Genomic DNA, 24,905 nt, shown 5'->3' with positions numbered 1-24,905 from the left:
ACTGCATACTGTAACCCCAGAGCAACCACACAAAAAAGAAAAAAGTTATAGATAATATGCAAATAAAGGAGATAAGTGAAATCCTGAAAAATATTTATTTAATTCAAAAGAGGGCAGGAAAATAGAAAGAAAGGAACAAAGAATAGATGGAACGAATAGAAAACAAATAGGAAGATGGATTTAAACCTAAACATATAAATAATTTACTTAAAGGTAAGTCATCTAGGTACCCCAACAAAAAGGCAAAGATTGTAAAAAATTGATTAAAAAAATCAGGACCCAACTATATGCTGTCTGTAAGAAAAACAATTTAAATATAAAGCAACAAATAGGTTAAAAGTAAAAAGACAAAGATATACACCACAAATAATAATCATAAAAAACAGGTGTGACAATATTAAAATCAAATAAAGTAGACTTCATACAAGACTATTACCAGAGATAAAGAGGTATATTTCATAATAATAAAGGGTCAACTCATCAAGAACATATAATAACCCTAAATATGTATACCTCTAATAACAGAGCTTCAAAACTACATGAAGCCCAAACCGACACAACTAACAAGAAAAATAGCCCAATCCAAAATCATGTTTGGAGATTTCTCTCAATAATTGACAAAACAAGCACACAGAAAGTCAGGGATATAGAATACATAAACAATACTCTTAACCATCCTGATCTAATTGGTAATGATAGAAAATGCTATCCAATAACAACAAAATATACATTCTTTGCAAATTGCACATGAAACATTCACCAAGACAGATCATACACTGGGTCATAAAACAAATTTCAATAAATATAAAAGCACTGAAATCATGCAAAATATGTTATCTGAGCACAACAAAATTGAATTAAAATGCATATAAACAGAAAAATATCTGGAGAGTAAACCCATACTTCTAAATGACCTTTCATTCAAAGAAGAAAACTAGAAAATATTTTGAACAAAATAAAAATGACAACATATCAAAATTTGTGGGATGCAGCTACAGCAGTGCTTAGATGAAAAGTTATAGCATAAAATGTTTAAAAGCAATGAACTTAGTTTCTATCATAAGAAACTAGAAAAAGAACTAAAAATCAATACAAAGTAGAAGAAAAGAAATAACAAAGATATGAGTAAAGCAATGGAATAGAAAAGAGAAAAATAAAGTCATGAAACTAAAAGCTGGTTCTTAAAAACAAAAAACCAAAACAACAACTACGGTTCAATAAAACTGATAAACCACAAGCTAAGTTGATCAAGAAAAAAGACAGAAATTGGCAATACTAGGAATGAAAGACTGGATATCACTATAGCTCCTACAGACATTAAAGGAATAGTAAGGGAATACTATGAGTGAATTGGCAAATTCCTTGAAGACAAATTAACAACATGGAAGTAAGAAGATAAAGAAAATCTGAATAGCCATATAACTATTAAAGAAATAAAATTCATAATTAAAAACCTTCCCATGAAGAAAACTCCAGGCTTGAATGTTTTCACTGGTGAATTCTTTCAAACATTTAAGTAAGATATACTAAAATAGAGGAGGCAGGGATACTTCCTAAGTCATTTTATAAGATCAGCATTGCTCTGATATTAAAACCAGACAAAAACGTTTCAAGAAAACAACAGGTCATCATCCCTCACCAACAGAGACACAAAATTTCCTGACAAAATTTCAGCAAATTAAATCCACCAATATATAAAAAGGATAACATACCATGGCCAAGTAGGGTTTATCCCAGAAAAGCAAGGTTAGTTCAATATTAAAATAAAGCAATAATTAGTGCAATTTACTATATTAACAGAATAAGAGGACACCATAAGATCATTTCAATAGATAAAGAAAAAGCATTTGACAAAATCTAACACTCATTTGTGGGAATAATTCTCAGTAAATTAGGAATAGAAGGGAACTTTCTCAATCTAACAAAGAGCATTTATTTAAAAAATAACCCTACAGCTAAATCACACTTCATAGTGAAAGATTAAGTGCTTTCCCCCTTTGATTGGAAACAAGACAAGGATGTTCACTCTCAATATTGCATTGGAGGTCCCAACCAGTGTAATAAAGCAAGAAAAAGAAATAAAAGGCATGAAGATTATAAAAGAATAAGTAAAACTCTCTTTATTCACAGATAACATGTTTATATACATGGAACATGCTAAAGAATCTACAAAAAAGCTACTAGTGCTAATGAGTTTAGTAATGTTACATTATTCAAGATCAATATAAAAAAATCAATTGTACTTCTATATTCTAACAACTTCTATATTCAAACAATTGGAAATTGAGATTAAGAATACCATTTATAATAACATCAGATCAAAATAATGAAATACTTAGGGATAACTTTAACAAAATTTGTACATGATCTGTTTGTTGAAAAGTATAAATTAAAAATTGAAATTAAACACTTAAGTAAATGAAAAAGATATAGCAAAATCATGGATTGAAAGATTAAATATTGTTAAAATGTTATTTCTCCCCAAAGCAAGCTAGATTCAGTATAATCTACGGATTGCACTGTAAGTCTATTTTACATTAGCAGCATATATTTGTATGTAAATCAACTTAATTCTTTTCAATGGCTACATATATTCCCTTGTATGAACGAGGCATAGTTTATCTAACAGTTCATCAAAAGTGGTTGGCTAAGTAAATATTTTTTTTCATTAAATTTTGTTTATAAACCTACGTGATGATTCAGGTATATACATGTAGCTGACATATCTGTATATACGTATACATATATGTATATATGAGTACATGAACTGCCTTATTCTAATTTTAGATCATAAGACCCAAGTAGTATTACTAGATTACAGAACATTCTGAGATATAATAGCCCATAAGCCTTATTACATGGTGTGGATGATTTACTAAATTAGCTATGCACTGATGATTTTATGGGAACCCATATTACCTTTGGGATTTTCCTATGGTAGAGACACCTGGGCCAGTCATATGGGCAGGCTCCATTCCTCTCAGCTTTCCCAGATGGGCCAATGCTTCTTCCAGCTGGGATTGCTTCCTTATTCCATGCCTGGCTGGCCAACCTGGCTTCCCAGTTCTTGGGCTGGGACTAACTCTCTGACAACTGGCTTTATGGCATCACTAGTTTTGCATCTAATGAGAATTATGATTGAAATCTCACCACCAATCATTTCTAATATTTGTGCTGGGCTTGCCTTCCCAAGTCCCTTCCCTTCATTTGGCAATCTAGTATTTTCTAATGGATACATCTATTTATGATGGATACAGCTGGTATCCTCCTGGAATTCTTGCAAAGGATGGATAGTTGCTACTAGGGTTAAACTGTTTCCAGAGAAAGGCTAGGTTATACATCCAATTCTTCCATCTTAAAAATAGAAGTTTTCCAAATGTTGAGACACATATTAATCAATCACTCATTTATTCAATTGTTCATTCCAACTAGGTAGGTGGTTAACATTCTGCTAGGCATTGAGGGGGGAATGCAAACAATCAAAATACAAATGACCAAATGAATGGTGTAGATTAAGTGTTATTGGAGTGTACTTGAACCTCTCAGCAGATTTGCCTTCTCAAGTCTCTCCCTTTGCAATCTAACTTCCATGCTCTATCAAGTGAGCTTTCTAAAAACCAATGCTCATCTGTTTTCACAGGGAAAAAAATGAAGCTCTTTAGTGTAGCCTTCAAGGGTCTTCATTATCTGCTCCAATTTCCATTCAAGCCTTTATTCTTCCCATTCTTTCTCATAAACCCCATGTTCTACTATTATATGAAACATAATCAGTGGTCCCATGAGGCACCAGGTTCTTTCCAATCTCTGTTCCCTTTGCTTAGAATGCCCTCCCCACTTCTTCATCTGGCAAACTCCCAGTCAACCGCCAAGACTCAGTTCAAAAAATTTTTTATTTGCTATATTTTGTTTTATTTTTATTTTTTAAATTTATCTTTATTGTTGAAAGTATTACAGATATCCCCCCTTCTTTCCAAAGTTTTGATGAAACATGTCCTGTATGCTCTTTATCTGTCCTGGATTTGAACACATTATTCTGTTGCCTTTATTAGATGATGAGATTTTTTTGAGGACACTGGGTCTATCTTGTTAGTCTTTGTATCTCTGAATCTAGGCAAGTAGCAGGGGCCCAAGGAATAGTTGTTAAATGAATGAAGAGACATTTAACAAATAAATGTGAAGGAAGAGCTGAAAGGGTTCTGGTATATTTAGGTAAGGGATTATTAAAGGCATAGGGCTTGAAGCTGGACCTAGGAAGATAGTAGAGAGGTAGGGGAAAGGCATTTGGAAGTGGGGGGGGGGATTATTATCCCAAGAGACAAAACAAAAGCCCAAGACTGAAAGTAAAGACAGTGAAGGAGTCAGCCAGACTGTGGCTGACTGTTGCACTGTCTTGACCTTGTCAGTGACTATATTTCTCAATTATATTTTCAGCTCCGGGAGGGCAGGGGATTCTGTACACTCCCTTGTATTCTGTTTACATTTGAAGCACATCTCCATAGCCACTGTTCCTACTGTCTTGTGGTTCCTATTCTGCTCTGTAATATAATTATTTGTATGTCCACATATTCCCCCATCACTTACACAGCCTACCTTCCCTGCTGCTTGAGGTAGGGGACAAGGTCTTCGTGTCTTGGCCTCTTCCAAGATACCTAGCATGGTGCCTAGCACACAATAGGTGCTAATAAATATTTTTTGATCTACCATTTGTTGATCTGGTTACAGAGGACCACAAGCATATTTGTGTGCAAGTGTGTATTGTGGCACAAAATTTATATGTGCCTTCACACTGTGGAGTCTATGTTTGACAATTTTCAGGAAAATGTTATCTTATTACACTTGGAAGACTGTCATTTCAATTTTTTTTCTTTGTTCCTTCTTGGATGACTCACATCTCTAATACCAGAAGAATATGATAGAAGGAATTCAAAACAGGTTTGGAGAAATTTATGAATGGCAAAGTCATAAATGTCTGGTTATAAGAAGTTGCTAGGAGCATGCAAAGGGAAAAGAGAAAATTTAGATTTCAAAGTTGCCTATTATGTGCCAAAAACTGTGTTAGGCACGTGACATACATTATATCTCATTTAATCTGGCAGAATATGTCAGAATAAAGACAGGACATGCCTATATGTAAGGCCAAGCCTACACTTATTGAGACACATTGCTTTACCAGATGCAGTAATCATCTTTATTAAAATTTATCAACCTTTTAAGACAGATGAATCTATGGATTTGCACTGTTTCCTAGGAACAGAACACAGTCTCAATTCAGGCTTCTATATGTTTAAAACTTTATCCATTTTTAAAGTCTCAGTGCTTTAAATTATAATGCAACCTGAGATATTCTCACAGCAATAACAACAATTACATGTGTTCACAAATGTAATTTGTCTCCTTACCTTTATATTTCATAAAGCTTCCAAATACTGAATAAAGGTAAGTCAAGTCAAGGAAAGGGACTATTAACCCTGACACCAGCAAATTGTCTCAAATTATAGTTTGCCTTCTATTTGTATTCTAGACACACTGAGTGGTTTTTTTTCCTGAGATACATATTATAAGTCATCTGTGGTTAGAAGAAAATTGTAAGGAAATTAGTTTAAGTTGTTTCTAATTAAAAAAAAAAAAAAGTAACTTTCAAGAACATAATGCTCCCAAGTGCACAGCTTCTGCATTGGGGAGGAATCAAAACTTTATAACCAAAGCACCATCTCTATATCTTGGGAATTGGCTTGAGAAAGTGGGGAGGCAGGTATTGGTTCATTATTATAAAGTCACACAGTCTAAGGCCTGCAGTTACACATCCAGATCTGTGATAACATACTTCCTGCCAGGTGTGCAGGTAGGTAGGAAGAGAAGGGATACACTTCTGGGTAAAGGATTATCAGCACACTCACAGGTCCCAGAGAGCTTTCTATTAACCTGTTTTGGGAAAACTAGAATAGGCATCTTGTCTTTGGAAAACATAAAGCCCATATCATGTGATTAAAGAAAATGGTGAGGGTTCAAATGACATGGTTCACATTTTGAATGGTCCTTCCCAAGCCTCTGTGTGCCACTAATCACTTAAAAGTCACCACACCTGTCTTTGTGGTGACTATGTGTTTCTTAAATTTTATATTAGTCAAAGAAAATTGAGAGACCAGGACAACCAGCAAAGAACATAGGTGTGACACACTGCCTGTGGGATGAGAACCCAGCTTATATGTTTAGAAAACTGCCCCTTCTTTTTTGAGGTAGGGGATGAAAATATGCACATATTCCAAAGAGTTCTTTGTGTGAACAGGTGACCCCTTCCCACAGTCTCTGTAATTAATTGAGAAATTAAAGTTGGTTGGCCTTTGAGATCTGTTGTAAAAAAGGCAGAAGGTCTTGGATATTTTGGAACAAGAGTCCACTATTCTGCCAAGACAGTGTGTTATTGTTATTGGAGTGTCTCTCAACAAAACGGTATTGAGTAGTGAGGACGTGATTTTGATTAGGTGGAATGACTCAGCTCTTCCCCTTAAAGAAGAGAGGACTTGTCAGAGCCTTACTTACCTCATGATCTGGGATCTCAGAGGATAGTGTTTTCCCTAGGATGACCCCGGTCAAGTATGTCCAGCATCGAGCCGTGTTGGCAAGGTTATAGCCTCCTGTCTCCACCAAGAATTGTGAAGTTAGGAAAGAATAGTCACAAAACAGCAGGAGAGGGAAGGGGGGTAAGGAAGGAGAGAAAAATGTTTTAATAAAAGGGCTAAAAAGACAACTTCAACTTGTAGAATTTCACTCAAACATCCCCTTATATTTTAAACCACCTGGTAGTCAGTTAGTGGACCAGTTAGACCATGCACAGTGTGGAACTGGGAAGTTCAAGGCCTACAGAGATTAAAAAGGTCCTAATATCAGGACAAATATGCACTTGAGGACCCTAAACTCCTCAATTCCATCAAGAGTCGTCGGCAAGAATGAGATCCTTGAAACCTGGATCTCTTGAGGTGACCTACCCAACGTGAAGGTTTCTGTAATGAATTTTGTAACAATTCTATAAAATGACTGCTGGATGTGGTTTGCATATTAAATATCTTGGCAGATATAGCCCTAGATACATCCAGGAAAGAGAAAAGGAAATGCTAACAGAAACAGATGTCCTTCTTTTAATATCACCACTCCTTTTCTCCACAAAATGCGGGCCTAGTAGCAGAGATAAAAGAGAATGAGATGAGGAAGAATGGTTGGTTGACATTCTGACCCATGTCGTCAGGTCCTGTCCATCACCCAGAAGCCATATTATACTGACTAATAATTAGCATATTTTTGTTCTGAATAGCTGTGTTCTGCCATGCAAGCATTAGTACATTGGCCTTTAGCTAAATTCCAAAAGTGTGAGGATAAAATGGAATAATTTCCTAACCTCAATGCAGCCTGAGGGAAATAGAATTTAGTCTATTTTAGGCAGGGTAACCATAAAATTTATCATCCAAAATGGTACACTTTTAAGGGTAAAAAGGGGCACTTAATAATTTCATTGGGATAATACGTATAAGTGGGACATATGGCCACCCATTTCTTAAGCTTTTCTACTCCTTAAAAGGTCAAGGATGCTGTGGCTTCTGCAATGTGACTTTTAGGCCTCAGTAAGGGCCACGGAAGCTTGGGGGATGTGGCCACCTCCATGAATTGTTTGTGTATTATTTATTGGCGGTTGAAAATTTAAATGAAATAGTATAGATACTATTTAAACACTCCTGATGTAGAAAATCAAAATTTCTAAGGTTGACTTACTGGGAGTGATTATTTGATTTCATACAGGTTTTAAGTAACAGGTCTCTCTAGTGTCCATACAATATGATTTCCAAAAATTCCATTTATACACAGGCAGTTTCAGGAATACACGTATTTCGAAAGCCAAAACTTTGGACTGAGAAAGCTAAGAGGCTTTACTAATGCTAAGTAAAAGCTGGATCCTCAAACAAAAGTTGGATGCATGCAGATATATGTTGTGGAAAGGCCTTTTTTTTTCTTCTCCCCTAACTGTACTTGTATCATAATCACCATTCTTCATGTTGTTAAGGAAAGCAGTATGTCACACAGTAGTTATCGATTTTATCGTTTCCTTGAGTTGAAGTTAATACATTTCTTTCTGGCTTTTTATAAGAGGTTGTTTCTTGTAAGCACCTTTAATTTTGATCCCTCTAGGGGTTGAGGCTGCCAAAGGGCCAGGCTTGTGCATTTTTAGTGAATGCTCACTCATGTTCATAAGGCCTTCCCACGATCTCCTCTAATTTTTTTTTTTACAACAGGTTGACAGAATAATAAACTATTAGCTGTTCCATAATACATACATTTAAAGCTCAATCTAACTTGACCATGTTACTTGAACACATCGATGCATTCATCCAATAAAATAAAGATTGTGCCAGACAGAGAGAAGATTCTAAGCAAGGCATCTTCAAGGTAGCTGAAGTTGTGAAAGGTGCCTTTCACAGATGTGTAAATGCTTCTATTGCACCAATTCAGTTTTCTGTTGGTTAAGTAACACAAAACATCAGTACATACTGAGGGCAAGAATGTCCAAAGATTCTTTAGATCTCTCAATTTTACTTTTAGTAACAAAGCCACACTTTTTAAGGGGAGGTGGGGGGCAGAAGTCATTCCTGATTTCAGCTTAGGTTTAATGCATTCATGTGTTTACTACATATATTTGAGTAGAGTTAGAATTTTAGTGGCATGTTTCTATAAGATCATTATTAGAACTGAGAATCAAAGACTATACTGAGAGAAGATGGATCCAAGTCCACTGTCAACATTCTCTATTCTTAAGAAGATCTGGTGTTACTCGTAACCCAAAGACCTTTGCTTCAAGAACTGAACATTTCATTTCAGACTGCCAAGGAGTCTGCACACACCAAACCGAGCAGAGAGACAGAGCATTTCCTTGTGCTGAATTGACTCGGGCTTCTGGACCACAGGTAGGTTGATATTATCTAATCTAAGGAAGTCAAGTTTCCTCAGTGTCAATAAATAAAGTGTATAGGAAGGTCAACAAATTCTCCTGGTGACCTCCTTTTGTACTCACCTCCTCCCAAAATGAGCGTTGCCAATTGCCACTGAAGGACGTACTTAAGACATCTGCCAATTCCGACAGGAGTCATGTTAAAGGAGCACATGGGATCCCCAGCTATTGTATCCGCTCCCAGCTGTAAGACCACCGCTTTGGGATTAAAGGCTATGTATACCTCCTTTAGTACACTGTAGGAAAGAGAAAAAATACAAAATGTCAGAAAATGACAGCTCAGTTTGCTCTAGGGATGGTGATGGTGGTGGAGCCAGTGGGAGGTATAGTTGAATCAGGAAATAGTGAAGGGAAAAAAATCCAATTTGTCAAACTCATCAAAGTTTCCATCTAAAAAGGGTGTAATCAGACTGTGTATAAATTATACCTCAATAAGTTCATTTACACAAAAGTGATACCCACCTCCACCCTCACCAAGGAGCAAATCTATCCTGAGCTTTAGAATGCAGACTTACTAGAAACTTTCATATTAACTCAGCTTCAACAGCCATAGTACACAATGGACATATTTACTCCACTTTCCAATATGGGAAAATACGACATATATATTGACTAGTTATTAAGGATTATTTCTGATAATTAAAACTGTCAACATACTTTGAGTTTATCACCTAGTTATCACTGGGGGCTGGTGAAGAGAATTATATGCTTTGCAAGCATAAACACTATCAGCTTACTCTTTATTATGCTAAAGGAATTGTGGGCATGAAATGCAGCCCTCCCCAGTTCTTCTGTAACCAGAGTATTATAGGGAAGGGAACAGCAACAACTGATCCCAAATTATAAATCTGAAACCAACCTAAAGAACAAATTGTAGTGGGTAGGAATGAGCATAATTTGGGTAGAATCATTCAATGCTATCAAATCAACCTAACAGCTTTTTATAAAGTTAGAAGCCTTTAAAGTGAAAAGGAAGTTGTCAATGTGACAGATGACCTTCGTCAGGTTTCCAGTCTTCTCATTAATTGAACACTGACAATGTCCAGAATGCATTCCTAGGAGTTATAAGGTCCCTGCTCTCAAGGGGCTTACAATCTAGTTCCCAGACAAAACATATACCAGTACTCAAGGGCCTGAGTAACTCTCACAGAGACATATAAACATGTGCAAATTAACATACTTCAGAGTTGAGAAAAAGCAGAGTCAAAAAGTGATTAAAATGCTGGGGTTAATACCCCTTCATAGTCAACATGTCAAATTATACCAGTGCAGCAAAAACAGAAAAATCCCAGATCCTTCTGAAACTGCAAAAAGAATTCAGGGATGTAAAATGCCGATCTCTCAAATTCATATGTAACAAGGGCACTGAAACTATTGAAAAGTGCTCAGCTGCAGAGACATTCTTTGAGTCAAAGGACTGTTTTGTTTTGATTTCTCATCTGTGCAGACAAATATTGAGTGATTGTGGAGATTATAAGAATATTATAAAACTTATGACCTATGATACTCAATGCAGGAATACTCAGGCCTATCCTCTCTTTCATGTGCTTATCTCCTGGGTGCAGAGAAATGATAAGCCACCTGAATAGTTGGCCAACATTTATTGAGCATCTACATGTACAGAGCTGCTGTTGGGAGACAGAGTGGAAGGAATGATCTCTGTTCTAAAAAGGTTTATAGTGTACTGTGGAGTGGGGGAGGTAAGAAAGACTGATGTTTTCTCATTCAGTTTTCCCTTCACTTGGCACACATTAACTGAGTGCCCTCTGTGTGTACAGCATATAACTATACCAGATGTTGCATGAACAAAGATGAATATGGCACAGTTCTTATCTTCAAGGGGCTCAGAACAGAGGGGAAGACTCAGTCTATGTCAATAAATAATTAAAATACAATGATAAATGAAGTATCAGAGATGGCATAGAAGAGAGAATAATTAGCGTTTCCAGATGATGTTAGGAAAGGCTCTACAGGAGTACCTCTTGACTTAGGTCTTAAAAGAGGAGGAAAACTACAATGAGCCATCTACCAAAATGGCTAAAATGAAAAACAGTAATAACAATTGCTGGTGAGGATGTGGAGAAAATGATATCACATATATCTTGTGGGTGGGAACGTAAAATGATATAGCCACTCTGGAAAATGCTTCGGCTGTTCCCATCAAAACTAAAAGGAGACTTACCACAAGACCCAGCCATTGCATTCTTGGGCATTTATTCAAGAGAAATTAAGACTAATTTTCATATAGGAACTTGTACATAAATGGTCATAGTAGCTTTACTTGTAACAATCCAAACTTGAAACAACTCAGATATACTTCAACAAGTGAATAGTTAAACTGTGGTACATCTATAGCATTGGAATATTGTTTATCAATAAAAAGAAACGAACTACTGATACATGTCAAAGAACTTGGATGGATCTCAAGGGAATTATGCTGGGTGAACAAGGCCAATCCCCAAATCGATACTGCATGATTCCACTTACATACCATTTGTGAAATAATAATTGGAGGGATGGAGAACAGATTACTGGTTGCCAGGGGTTGGGTGTGGTTGCATGAGAAAGCCTTGTGGTGATGGTACAGTTCTGTATCTTGATTGTGGAAGTAGTTGTGGTTATGCAAAGCCACATAGACACACACACACACAATCAGTACATGTAAACTGGTGAAAAGTAAATGACAAAAGAGTAATTAGAACCTTTGAAAAAAGTAGGGTATTTTGTATACAGTATAACTATCAAAGCAACTGGAAATGAGGACAGCTTACAAAGAGCTAGATGGTGGACACTCTTAAATTCAAGACTAGAAGTTTTCATTTGGTTTGACTGCCAAATAGGAGCCACTGGAAAAGTATAAGTACTGATGTTGCTGAAAATGTTTAGGAAATTTGACTTTTGCTGTTGCATATAAGGCTAAAGAGAGAAAAGCTGGAGACAGAGGGATTAGCAAAAAAGGGCATTGAAGCCCTGGCCGGTTTGGCTCAGCGGTTAGAGCGTAGGCCTGCTGTCCAGAGAGACCCGGGTTCGGTTCCCACTGAGGGCGCGTACCTCGGTGGCAGTTTGTCCCCAGCCCTGGTTGGCCATGCGGGTGGCAGCCACATGATGTGTTCCTTTCACCTCTCTCTCTCTCTCTCTCTCTCTCTCTCTTTCTCTCTCTCTCTCTCCCTCCCACTCTATCTGAAAAAAAAAAAAAAGGAAAAATGTCCTCGGGTGAGGATAAAAAAAAGGGGGGCATTGAAGTATTCTAGGCACAAGAGTGACAGAAAGCAAGGTAAGACAAATTGAGGACAAAACTGAGAAAGCTAGGTGACAGATTGGGGGAGGGGTGTGTCAAAGGAGAAAACACATTGTGCTCATTTCTCCTGAATTTATAGGAAGAGGAAAGAGAAATTAAAATATTCCTTTTCCTTATTGCTACTTCCAAATCCAATATTCCTACTTGTCATCAATTGCTCCTTTTTTGAAGTCAATGTCACTTGCTTACACTCCTCAAATATTATGAAATTTCTTATCTGTACACCTATAATGTACTCTTCTACCTCCCCTGAGGATTTTAACACCTGGTTCACAATCTTTCTGTCTCTCTCTCTTTCCTTTTCATCATTCTCTACAGTTCAACATCCATTCACTCACTAAAACCTTTATGCTCCTGCATTGTCTTTATTTTTTTTATTAAAATGATTGGGGCAGCATTGGTTAATAAAATTATATAGGTTTCAGGTGTACAATTCTATAGTACATCATGTATATATTGTACTGTGTGTTCACCACCCCAAGTCAAGTCCTCCCTTTATCCTCTCCTACCTCCCCACCCCCCTTTTCCTCTGGTAATCACCATGCTGTTGTCTCTGTCTATGAGGTTGTTTTTTTTGCTTAACCCCTTCATCTTTGTCACCCAGCCCCCGAATACACCTCCCCACTGACAGCTGTCATTCTGTTCTCTGTATCTGAGGCTGTTTCTATCTTGTTTGTTAGTTTATTTTGTTCCTTAGATTTCACATATAAGTGAGATTATGTGGTACTTGTCTTTCTCTGACTGGCTTATTTCATTTAGCATAATGCTCTCCAGGTCCATCCATGCTGTCCCAAAAAGTAAGATTTCCTTCTCTTTTTTACGGCCATCACTCACTAAAATCTTGATTCAAGCACCTACTCTTCCCTATGCTAGGCATAGAGAAACAGAAATAAGACCCAAAGAGCTTATGATCCAGTAGGGGAAGAAGACAGAAAAACAAATAATTGTGATAAGTGTTATTCACTCTTTTCTCCTTCCTCCCTCCCTCCCTCCCTTCCTGAATGCCTACTATATACCAGGCACTAGGTTGGGAAGTGGGGCTTACTGTATTGAATAAGGGAGACCTGACCCTTCTAATTCAATGACATCACAGTTTCTTCACTTTTTGAACAGGGATGCCCACCCAAACTCTGCTTTAGTTATCCCTAGGCATAATCCTTTCGGGTCTGGTAAGAAAGCACTTGAAATTGTTCACTTCTAGGACCTACATTTCCTGTGTACAGTGTTCTATCCTTCCATGTTTCTCCCATTGATTTTTCTCTTTATTCTCGTTATAACTATTTTTCCTAGTCTCTCTCCCATTTTCAAAGTCTACAGGCCTATCTTTTGGCCTCACTTACTTCACTACTCATTTTGGAGAAAATGGTTAGTCATTTCAAAAACTCCTAATAGCATACTTAATTCCTTCGCACCTTTGTCATTCTTGCCTTGTCAATCCTTAAGTCTTTGGATAAACCACACTGTCAGAATTTTCTGTTCTTTTCTGTTGGAGAAAGCTGAGAAATCAAAACAATGGCTTCCTCTACAATTTGTGCTTATAACTTCAATTCAACAAATTCCATAAACATACTGAGTGACTGAGATGTGCCACTCACTCTTGTGTAGCTTGGCAAGCCTTCGCTTCACCTCCTATTGGTAAACAATTTCTTGCAATATCTAGTCTAATTTTCAAAAAAATACAGATATAATGAATATATTATTCATGCTAAAAATAAAATACAAAAGCCTATCAAATAAAAGTGAAAAATTACTTTCTCTCCATTTCCATTCCCTCTCCAAAGGTAACTGTTGATTCACTACATGTAGCTTTGACCAGCTCAGTCAGGTATGAAGCACCAACTTTGATGTTTTTCTAGATCAGACTTTTTCTGCCTCATAGCTGACTGAGTTGGTTGAAAGAATGTGCAATAAATGCCTTCCTCTACCTCTTTTCTTTATCTGAAAATGTCTTCTCTCATAGTTCTCCTCTTCCTTGAGGTGAATTTCGCCCATGAACACTAGATCCTCTTTCTTGTCACTCTAAGGGCCATCTATCGCTGATGAGCTCTTCTTACATCTTTAGTCTCTGCCTTCCTATTGATTCTGTTCCTTTAGGTCACAAGTTGCCCATTTCCTCCTCTCCTTTTCAGCTCTGCCAAATTTATCCACTTACTGGCCAACTATATGTACTTCTTGCAAACCAGTTTCTGATTCTATGGCTCTCCCGCAACTGCACTCTTCAAGGGAAAGAGACCCCTGGGTCATGATAGCCAGTCGTCTTTTCTCTGTTATCTTTTCAACTTCTCAGAAGGGACTGCTACTTGATACTACTCAAAATCTGCAGCTGGCCATCAATGGCTACAGCTCAATTAAGAAATATGTTTAAAAAAATTTTTTTAGAAAACAACTTCAGTGATGTTCACATACCATAAAATACCTCCCTTTTAAAATTTATTTTTTATATTTATTTTTGTTACAGCTGTTTCTCCCCCCACCTCCAGACACCTCCTCCCATAGCAATGTTGTCTGTGTCCATTGGTTATGCATATAAGTTCTTTGGTTTATCTCTTCCCTCCTTTTAAAGTATACAATTAACAGCTTTTAGTATATACAGAGTTGTACAACCATCATCACAATACATTTAGAACATTTTCATCATCCCCTAAAGAAGCTACTCACACCCTGGCCGGTTTGGCTCAGCAGTTCGATCATTGGCCTGCGGTACAGAGAGACCCGGGTTCGGTTCCCGCTGAGGGCATGTACCTCGGTTGCAGTTTCTCCCCAGCTTTGGTTGGTCGTGTGGGTGGCAGCCACTCGATGTGTCCCTTTCACGTCAATGTTTCTCTCTCTCTCTCTCTCTCTCTCTCTCTCTCTCTCTCTCTCCCTCCCTCCCTCCCTCCCTCCCACTCTATCTGAACAAAAAATGGAAAAATGTCCTTGGGTGAGGATAAAAAAAAAAAAAAGAAGCTACTCACCATTCCCACCATTCTTCAGTACCCTAGCCCCTGGCAGCCACTAATCTACATTCTATGGATCTGTCTAATCTAACTTTTATATAAATGTGGCCTTTTCCAACTTGCTTCTTTCACTTTATTATAATGTTTTCAAAGTTCATCCATGTTGTAACATCTATTACTACTTCATTCCTTTTTATGGCTAAATAATATTCCATTGTTTGTATATACAATTTTTTTTTTTACTGTTGAAAGCATTACAGCTGTCCCCCTTTTTTCTCCATTGACCCTCCTTCCCATTCCCATCCCCGTCCTACTTTCCCCAGCCTAATGTCTGTGTCCATTGGTTGTGCATAAATGCATATAAGTTCTTTGGTTTATCTCTTCCCACCCCTCCCAACACCATCCCTCTGAGGTTTGTCAGTCTGTTCCCTACTTCCATGACTCTGGATCTCTTTTAGTCAACATATTATTTTGTTCATGCTGTTCCACAAATAAGTAAGATCATGTGGTACTTGTCTTCTTCTGACTGGCTTATTTTGCTTAGCATATAATATTCTTCAGGTCCCTCTAGGTTGTATCAAAGGGTAAGAGTTCCTTCTCTTTTACAGCTTCATAGTATTCCATTGTATAAATGTACCACAGCTTTTTTATCCATTCGTCTACTGATGGACACTTGGGCTGTTTCCAGATCTTAGCTATTGTAAATAGTGCTGCTATGAACATAGGGGTGCATATATTCTTCCTGATTGGTGTTTCAGGCTTCTTAGGATATATTCCTAGAAGTGGGATTACTGGGTCAAATGGCAGTTCAATTTTTAATTTTTTGAGGAAACACCATAGTGTTTTCCATAGTGGCTGCACCAGTCTGCATTCCCACCAGCAGCGTACTAGAGTTCCCTTTTCTCCACACCCTCGCCAACACTTGTTGTTTGATGATTTGTTGATGGCGGCCATTCTGACAGGTGTGAGGTGATACCTCATGGTTGTTTTAATTTGCATCTCTCTGATGATTAGTGATGATGAGCATTTCTTCATATGTCTCTTAGCCATTTGTATGTCCTTTTTGGAGAAGTGTCTATTTAATGGTCCTCTGCCCATTAAAAAAATTTTTTTTCTTTATTGATTTTAGAGAGGAAGAGAGAAGGAGAGAGAGAGAAATATCGATGAGAGAGAACATCAATTGACCGCCTCCTCCATGGACCCCACTGGATATTGGGCCCACAACCTGGGCATGTGTCCTGACAAAGAATCAAATCGGTGACCTCTTGGATTGATGCTCAACCATATGAGTCACACTGGCTGGGCCCTCTGCCCATTTTTTCACTGGATTGTTTGTCTTCCTTTTGTTGAGTTGTATGAGTACTGTCTATATATTTTGGATATTAACCCCTTATCTGATGTATCGTTGGCAAATATGTTCTCCCAGAGAGTGGGTCCCCTTTTCATTTTGATGCTGGTTTCTTTTACCTTGCAGAAGATTTTTAGTTTGATGTAGTCTCGTTTATTAATTTTTTCCTTTATTTCTCTTGCCCTAGGAGATGTATCAGTGAAAATTCCACTACATATGATGTCTGAGAGTTTTCTGCCTATATTTTCTTCTAGGACTTTTATGGTTTCACAGGTTACATTTAAGTCTTTTATTCATTTTGAGTTTATTCTTGTGTATGGTGTAAGTTGGTGGTCTAGTTTCTTTCTTTTTTTTTAATCCTCACCCGAGGATATTTTTTTTCTATTTATCATCAGATAGAGTGGGAGGGAGGGAGAGAGAAACATGGATATGAGACACATTGACTGCCTGCCTCCCACGTGACCAGACCAGGCTGGGGACAAACCACAACCAAGGTACGTGCCCTTGACCAGAATTGAACCCGTGACTCATTGGCCTGCAGAGCGATGCTCTAACCGCTGAGCCAAACCGGCCAGGGCTAGTTCCTTTTTCTTGAGTGTAGCTCTCCAATTTTCCCACCACCATTTATTGAACAGGCTATTATTTCCCCCATTTAATTGTATTAAAACTCTTTGTGTAAAATCAATTGATTGTACATATTTCATGAACTCTGAACTCTATTCCATTGTTCTCTATGTCTACCCTCATCCCAGCAGTACACTGTCTTGATTACAGTAGCTTTGTTGTAAGTTTTGAAGGTGGGAAGTTTGAGTCTTACAATCTCATTCTTTTCAAGTTTGCTTTCGCTATTTTGGATTGAAGTTCCACATAAATTTTAGGATCAGCTTGTTAATTTCTACAAAGTCAACTGTAATTTTGACCATGCTGAACCTGTCACCTTATCTTCTCCTCTATTCCCCATCTCTGCTAATGATACCCCATCATTTCAGACATCTGTGTTCAAAACTCTGAGGCTCTTTCTGATTCCTCCCTTTCCCTGTTCCTTTTCAGTTACCAGTGCCTCTCCCATTTCCTCTTCTTCATGCCCACTGCAGTACTCTAACCTGCCCTTATGATCTCCTTCGTGGATTCCAATAGCTTCCTCAAGTCTCTTACCTCTCCAATGCATCACACACTACCATTGGGTTAATTTTCCTTAGGAATGGTTATGATCAAGTCACTCCTTTACTCAAAAGCCTTCAATGTTCCTCCATTTTCTTGAGATAATGCTTAACATTCTTAGCCTATGACTCAAAGTTGTTCATGATCGGACTCCAGCCTACACTTTTATCTTATTATTTAATAACTGCTTAACTCATATTATTCTGTAGGCAAACTAAACTGTCCATGGTTCACTTCACTCACCTTGTACTTTCTTTTTTTTATCCTCACCTGAGGACATACTTTTATTAATTTTAGAGAGAGAGGAAGGGAGCAAGAGAGAAACATTGATCGATTCCCTCCTGTACAGATTGAACCCACACCTTTTGGTATATGGAATGACACTCCAATCAACTGAGCCACCCACTGGGGTGCACTTTCTTATATTATGATTTTTTGTCGTGTACTTCCTTGTGATGAAACCCTTTTACATGTGTACATCATATCTATTCCTTAAAGGGTAGCTCATGTTCCATCCCATTCATGAATAAAAAATGATAATAATAACTAACATTTATTGAAAACTTTATTCAAAACATCACTGTTTTATGCATTTTATATGTATTAGCTCACTTGACTCTCATAATAATTTATAAATAGCTATTGTTTTTAATCCTATTTTATAGATGGAAAATCAGCAGCTTAAGAAACAGAGAGCTTAAGAAATCTGTACAAGACCACACATCTATTGAGTGGCAGAGCTCATGTTTGAACTCAGGCAGCCTGGCACCAGAATCATGGTCTGAACCACTACAGTATACCTGCTTCCATGACTTACCGAGATACTATGCATTAGGTGCTTGCATCAGCCACTTTACACATATTATTTTGTGTAACAGCAGTAGTAGCAGCCACAGTGTTATCATTTTTTTAGTGTTTATCTTTTTGAGCAAGCTCTGATCATATTATCCCTCATTCTAAAAGCTTCAGCAGCTCCTCAAATGCTTACAGGCTACATTACAAATTTTCATAGCTCAACATTCCAGCTCCTGCATGATGTGATTCCCACCCACTTCTCCAATCTTCTTTGTACATAGCTCATCCTCTCCTGACTTTGATCTTGCTGTACTGTCTGTATAGAACATCCTTCCTTACGCTCTCTGTATATTTAAACTTGACCCAGATTTTATAAACACATACACATTCACACACTTTGTAAAGATAGAGTAATTAGCTACCCTTTAGAACCCAGATCAAGTGTTACCTCTGCAATTAAGCTTTTTTCTGAAGTATTTTCTCCCTTTCAGTGCCCACAGCATTTTACCTCTTATGGTTCTTAGAACTTTTTGCATTTTATTTTATTCAAATGCATGTGAATATGAATATAAATGTATATCTCTATGTATCTGTAATTTTAATATATCCACTAACTTCCTTGAGGGTAGAATCAATACTTTATACATAGTAGGCATTCAATAAATAATCATTAAATAAATAAATAAATAAATAAAAAATCACTCCGGATTGCTTTTGGGAAAGTTTCCCTACCATTGTAACAGTGTTCCACACTGCAAATCATTAATTTTAAGTTTTGGCAAGGTATAAAATGTCTTATCCAGAAAGGAGGGGGAGGATAGGCACCTCATTACACTACATTAGTAACTTCCCTATAAACACACAAGATATTCATTTGCAATGCAGTTTTTCTTGATGAGAAGCCTGATCTCAGTGTTCAGCTGCCTGGTTTTCAGACCAGGCTATGCAAATGAGGAAGAGAAGCGGTGGCAGCTGTTCCTATAGGCATTGCTTTGGGGAAGGCAGTTAGTGCCTGAGGAGGATAAAAGCCAGGGGTGATGACATTAATGATGCTTTTAGATAAAAGGAAAAGCCCAAGAACCAAATTATACAGTTAACCCCTTTTCTTTTATTCCATCAGGGTAGACCACAGCTTCTCCAGTGTGTCTTGAGATGATTCATTGGTGCCACTTTACCTCTAATACCAGGACAATGGGAAGCCAGAGATGGTGTTACAGTTAATCAACGCTGGGGGTAGTATGTGGTAACCCAAACTTGTCCCTCTAGCTGGACCTTTGATCTGCGCAAGCTCCCAGCAGGATGGTCTCCTGATTTCTAGCTTGCAAACCAGCTCAGACCAGCCTTATCATCTTTGTTTTCCAACAAGCCTTCTCAGCATCCTCTAGAGACTTCATCAATAGAGATTAAAGAAATAAGGAATTCAAAGTTGAAAAACCAAGATAGGATGTAGAAGGAGAAAAGAGAGAAATGTTTGTCACTAATGCTGTGACCTCCCAAGGTCAGCCTGAGAAGAGTTATTGCCAGCAGCAAAGCCTTTACTACAAAATAAAAAACCTATTGTATCGGATGGGATTCAGAGCGAGATTTTGTTAAGGACCCAAAGTATCACTAATCAGTCCCAAGTGGGAGTGCTTCAACTTTTCACAGGTGTGTTCTCTCTAAATTCTCTCAATCATCTCTCAACTCAGGCACTGCTGACTTATTCTGCAAAAACTCATCCTGCCAGGGGATGCAACATATGGTAAATGCCTCCGTGACTCCTGAGTGTCTATTACAAATGGTTCAGGGATGCAGGAAATTCAGGGGGCGGTCACTGCAGTGAGGAAGATGTGTCATTTTGTTTGAGGCCTGGGTGCCTCTTGGACATATCCAGAACACATCTTATTTCCTATAAGTTTCTGTTTCTAATTTTAGCATAAGCAAGCTGTACTAGTCCCATTAACATCTTTAGTACAAAACAAAATACAACAAAACAAAAAAATCCCCCAAACCGCAAAACCACCAAAAAATAAAACCAAACCCAAACTCCTAAATGCCCAAACTGTAAAACAAAACAAAACAATCCTCACGTTGTTTTTGCTGTTTTAATTTTCAAGATGTACTTTCTTAACGTTTTGTAGAGGCATCTTTTCTATCATTGCTGAGTCCATTCTATGAAAACATAGATTCTAATTGGCATCTCCTTCTAATATGCCTTGTCGCAAGTATTTCTACTCATCAATTATATGTCACCTTGGCAACAAAAAGGGCTGTATACTATTTTTAGTTTGTTATTACTTATCTCTTTACCTCTTTGAAGTAAACCATTCTCATTTACACAGGGGAAAGTGAGTCATCCAGAATTAAAGGACCTCACCAGTGGCCTAGACTGAATCATCAAAGTTGGAATTAGAACACTAATTCTAATTCCAATTCAGTGCTCTTTTCACAAACCTCACCACTCTTTGGCTCTTCTCATTCTGAAAGGCCAGAGGCTCCAGCAAGCAGTGTATATTATTTGGACAGGGCTTAGGGTAGGCCAAGAGGCCAGCTGGGTTGGAGAGCTAAGCTTAGAAAAATGAGAGAAGACTTCAAGAATATGAATCCTAAGGCCAGCTGTACTAATGACTCTTATTTGATTGGGGGTAGGTCATGTCACTGTTCTGAAATCACCAGGACCACAGAGCATTCTGCTCTGTGTCACATCATTTGGGCATGTGTCTTACCCATCCCTCTGCAGCTCTTACAACATAAGAGTTCAGGAAAAACACTGCCCTGGGGATGAGACAAAGTTGGATCCAGTGCTTGCATAGCAACTTGGACAAATCCCTTCACTTCTCTGAACCTCTGTTTCCTTCTCTGTAAAACAAGACTATTTTCTCCCTCACAGGGTTGTTGTGAGGATTAACTGGTACAACATTTGCGAAAGTCTTCTTCCAGCACCAGGCACAGAGCAAGCACTCCCTACCGCTGAATGAATAAATGAATGGCCTTAAGTCAGGCCCTTGGAGTGCTATGTTAATTCTTTCGGCCCGCTAGGATACTGTTGAGTTCAGCATAGCACACCACAGCCGTGACTTCCTGAATAGTACTCTAATGTCCCCCAAAGGCAGGGAGAAATTTCATAGTGTCACTGCACAGTTATACCTGTTCTGGGAGTACAGTAATTCCTTTTCCAGTGCTGCCAATCTATTACCTTTTACCAAACACAAAATTCACTTTAAGAAGGGGCCGAAATACAAATGCCTTTCTGTTAGATAGAGGTTGGGAGAATATATTATTAAAACTGAAACCTACTTCTCTGATTTCTTAGGCAAAAAAAAAAAAATCAGATTGGAAGACAAACAGCTATTTGGCTTTTGCAGACCCTGGATAGTGATGCCCTTGGGGGGAAAGGGGAAAGCTGGAGTCATTCCAACTGTAGTAACAACATTTGCGTGTCTATTTACTTGTGCTTATGCTTTCTGCACTTAGTTTTCGCTCTCTGAGCCTTGAAGAAGTCACAATTTACCTAGAGCATGGTTTAATACACACAGGTACAGACACAGGCCTCTGTGTCTGTCTCATTCCTCAATCAGATTTTCTACACTCCCTATATACCTGATATGTCCTCTTCTTCTATTCAATTGCTCTGATTTTCAAACTTAGCTAGACAATAACGATTTGTTAACAATAAACATGTCCCTAGCCCTTCCCTCACCCTTACCCAGGAGGGCCTCGGTAAGATTCAAAGCTGAAGTCCTGCCATGTAGTTAGCACCTGGTACAGCTCATCAAAATATAATACCCTTTCCCAGATGATTGGAAATCTCTGCAATGCCGTCACACAATGAGGTGTGCGAGAAAGAGTTTGGGGATTGATTTTCATCATTAACTTGATATTGCATGGTTTTTGTGGGACTTAAAAAGAAATGCCTTTTTATTACTTTTAAGTACTGCACATAGAGTAACTCCAACTCATCATATTTTAACAGTTATTTTTCTGGGGCAGGATGTATTTTAAACATGCCTACGTTAAAGTGTCTGGTGGATCATTTAGGATCAGTGTCCTGTTGCTTGATGAAGTCCAGATCACTTCAATGAAATCCAGATGGGGAAACTGGGTCTCTGGCAATGGCTGCCAGATCTTCTCCATATGAAATCTCTCTGGTCTGTATGCAAATTCAAACTCCATATCCTGGAAATCCCAAACCAATCAAGTGGCGCTCCGCTTCTTAGTTACTGAACTAAACACAGGGAAGCGATTCATTCTTCCCTGAGGAAATAAGCATTTCTTACATACATCTATCTTGGCACAGAAAGGGCTGGCTAAGCAAATTAATAGTGTAAACAGGATTGCACTGGAGAGTGTCTGTCTTACTTAAGAGAATAAACTCTTTATGTACTTTGTACACATTCACTTATATACAAATAATTGATGTGCTAATTACAAATGATTCTTAAAGCCCCTTTCTTCAGGCGCTCTTAGTGTAGTTTGAATTACTAGCATGTCCAGTGCTTGAAAGTAATACAAATGCATTTTAAAATATCCCATGATTCAGAGCTGCTTGCCTCTAATCAGGCCGAGGTAGGGAGGTTTTCCTATATTGAAGTAGGATAGAGATTTTTCTGCTTTTCTCACCCAATATATTTAACACCTCCCCCATACTTCACCTTCCTCTCCAGGATTTTTGCACCTGGAGCGGGCACCACGCAGCCCTTCACCTGCAGCTCGCGCCTCAGCTGCACCTTCACGGTCTCCAGGCTAATGTGCCGCCTTTAGTGCCCGGCACACAGACACCCTTTCACGCGTTCACTTGTTATCTAGTTATTGGATATGTTTTTTGTGAAGAGTCTTTTCTTTGCTCCTTCTTTAAGGACCAACGGGTATGGCTCCAGCAAAATATAGCTTTGGGCCTTTTGTCAAGTGAGGGACACCGCATCAAACTTAATCTCCGTACAGTCCATGGCAACAGGACACAAGGAGGCAGCTCATCAGTGCCAGCAGCTGCCACGTGAACAGCAGTGTCCAGAGAAGTGATTCAAAGCTGTAAGGTGTGAAAGCAGAGCCCAGAGGGAATTTTCTAGGCTACACCGAAGGGACAGAGGAGCCTTACGTTAAAGGGTGCACTTCTCAAAGTGTCCATTTATGAGCAAGGTCTCCCTGTCTCCGGATCGTTTCAGAGCACATTCTAGCATCAGAACCTATTAAACTGCTATGGAAGAATCAGGTCCCTTTCTCCAGGGGGCAGGGATCACTCAGCACTAAGGAGAGCAGAGAAGGCGCACCTCAGAGTGACAGAACAAACCCACAGAACCTCAGGAGATTGTCCTCCTTGACTTCAAAGGGGAAAAAAATCACCTATGAAGACTCTGCTGGGGCAAGGGGCTGTCGTGGTGTCAGGGCTACTTGGTGTAGGAGTTTCGGAACTTGTCATGAAAGACAGTGGCCAAAGTTCTGTGGTTTGCATGTATGCATGACCAATGGACATGGACAACAAAGCTGGGGACAGGGTGGGGAGGGAGGGGGAGGAAGGTGTCATTGGGGAAAAAGGAGAAACATCTGTAACAAAAATAAATAAATTAACTAATTAAAATAAATAAAAAATAAAATAAAATTACCTAAAGTTATTAAAAAGAAAAAAGAAAGAAAGAAAGACAGTGGCCAAGAGGGGCAGAAAGAGATTTAAGAACTGTCTTTCCAACCACATGGATTTAAAGCTCAAAGGATCAGGTAAGACAAAAACCCCAGAGTTCTCCACTACAACCCCCACCAAGTACTGGAAATAGGCAGGGTGAGCCCACTGACAGAGGGTTCAGGACAACTCAGATAATTAAGCACAGTATCTCCTCTCCAAATTATCCTCCATTCTTAGCCACTTAACATTTTTTGACTTTCATATTTTAAAAGGCATATCAAACTAGAAACAATAAATAAACAGCCCACTTGGTTTCATTTTTACCTGTGAATTTAATTGCTGTCTGAGTCATCCATTTTTCCAGAAACAATAGGCAATTTCATATTTGCCATATCATGTGGAGGCAGGAGAAAAGCTTATCAAATAGAATAAAAGCACTTGATTCAAATACCTAAAGTGCAAGGGTTATAAAGTGAATTAACAGCCCTGGATGGTTTGGCTCAGCGGTTGGAGTATTGGGCTGCAGACCAGAGAGTCCCAGGTTTGGTTCCCGCTAGGGGCACATACCAAAAAAAAAAAAAAAAAAAAAAAGTGAATTAGCAGCTTCTGTTACCTTATTGTGGGGCCAAAGAGAGCTCCTTATGATCAAGGTGGAGGAGCTGTGACCTAACTGAAGAGAGCTTGAACAACTTTGTAAAGAGTTTTCACCAGCTCTTAGATTGTGATGGAAATGGGGATGAAGATGTAGGTAAGGCTATAGAATTATTTGTTCTCGC

At 38.4% G+C, this 24,905-nt stretch overlaps 1 protein-coding gene across 8 annotated transcripts in view; it reads right to left on the bottom strand.

Annotated features, from left to right (window-relative positions):
- Positions 1-24,905, bottom strand: part of HDAC8 (histone deacetylase 8) — a 234,713-nt gene that overhangs the window by 136,401 nt on the left and 73,407 nt on the right. For 4 of the 8 annotated variants that reach the window (XM_036270913.1, XM_036270915.1, XM_036270914.1 and 1 more), the window contains exons 8-9: positions 9,059-9,231; positions 6,541-6,635 (exon numbers count right to left, since the gene is read on the bottom strand). In XM_036270913.1, the coding sequence (XP_036126806.1) occupies positions 6,541-6,635; positions 9,059-9,231 (268 nt within the window). Of the gene's footprint in view, positions 1-2,485; positions 3,355-3,964; positions 4,108-5,641; positions 5,923-6,540; positions 6,636-8,382; positions 8,504-9,058; positions 9,232-24,905 lie in introns of those variants that run through there. The other 4 variants (XM_036270919.1, XM_036270918.1, XM_036270916.1 and 1 more) reach the window with 4 other exon arrangements.

The sequence above is a fragment of the Molossus molossus genome, unplaced genomic scaffold, assembly GCF_014108415.1.
Source record: "Molossus molossus isolate mMolMol1 unplaced genomic scaffold, mMolMol1.p scaffold_m16_p_2, whole genome shotgun sequence".
NCBI lineage: Eukaryota > Metazoa > Chordata > Mammalia > Chiroptera > Molossidae > Molossus > Molossus molossus.
Note: the sequence above shows the minus strand (reverse complement) of the source record. Positions and strands in the feature narration are given on the sequence as shown.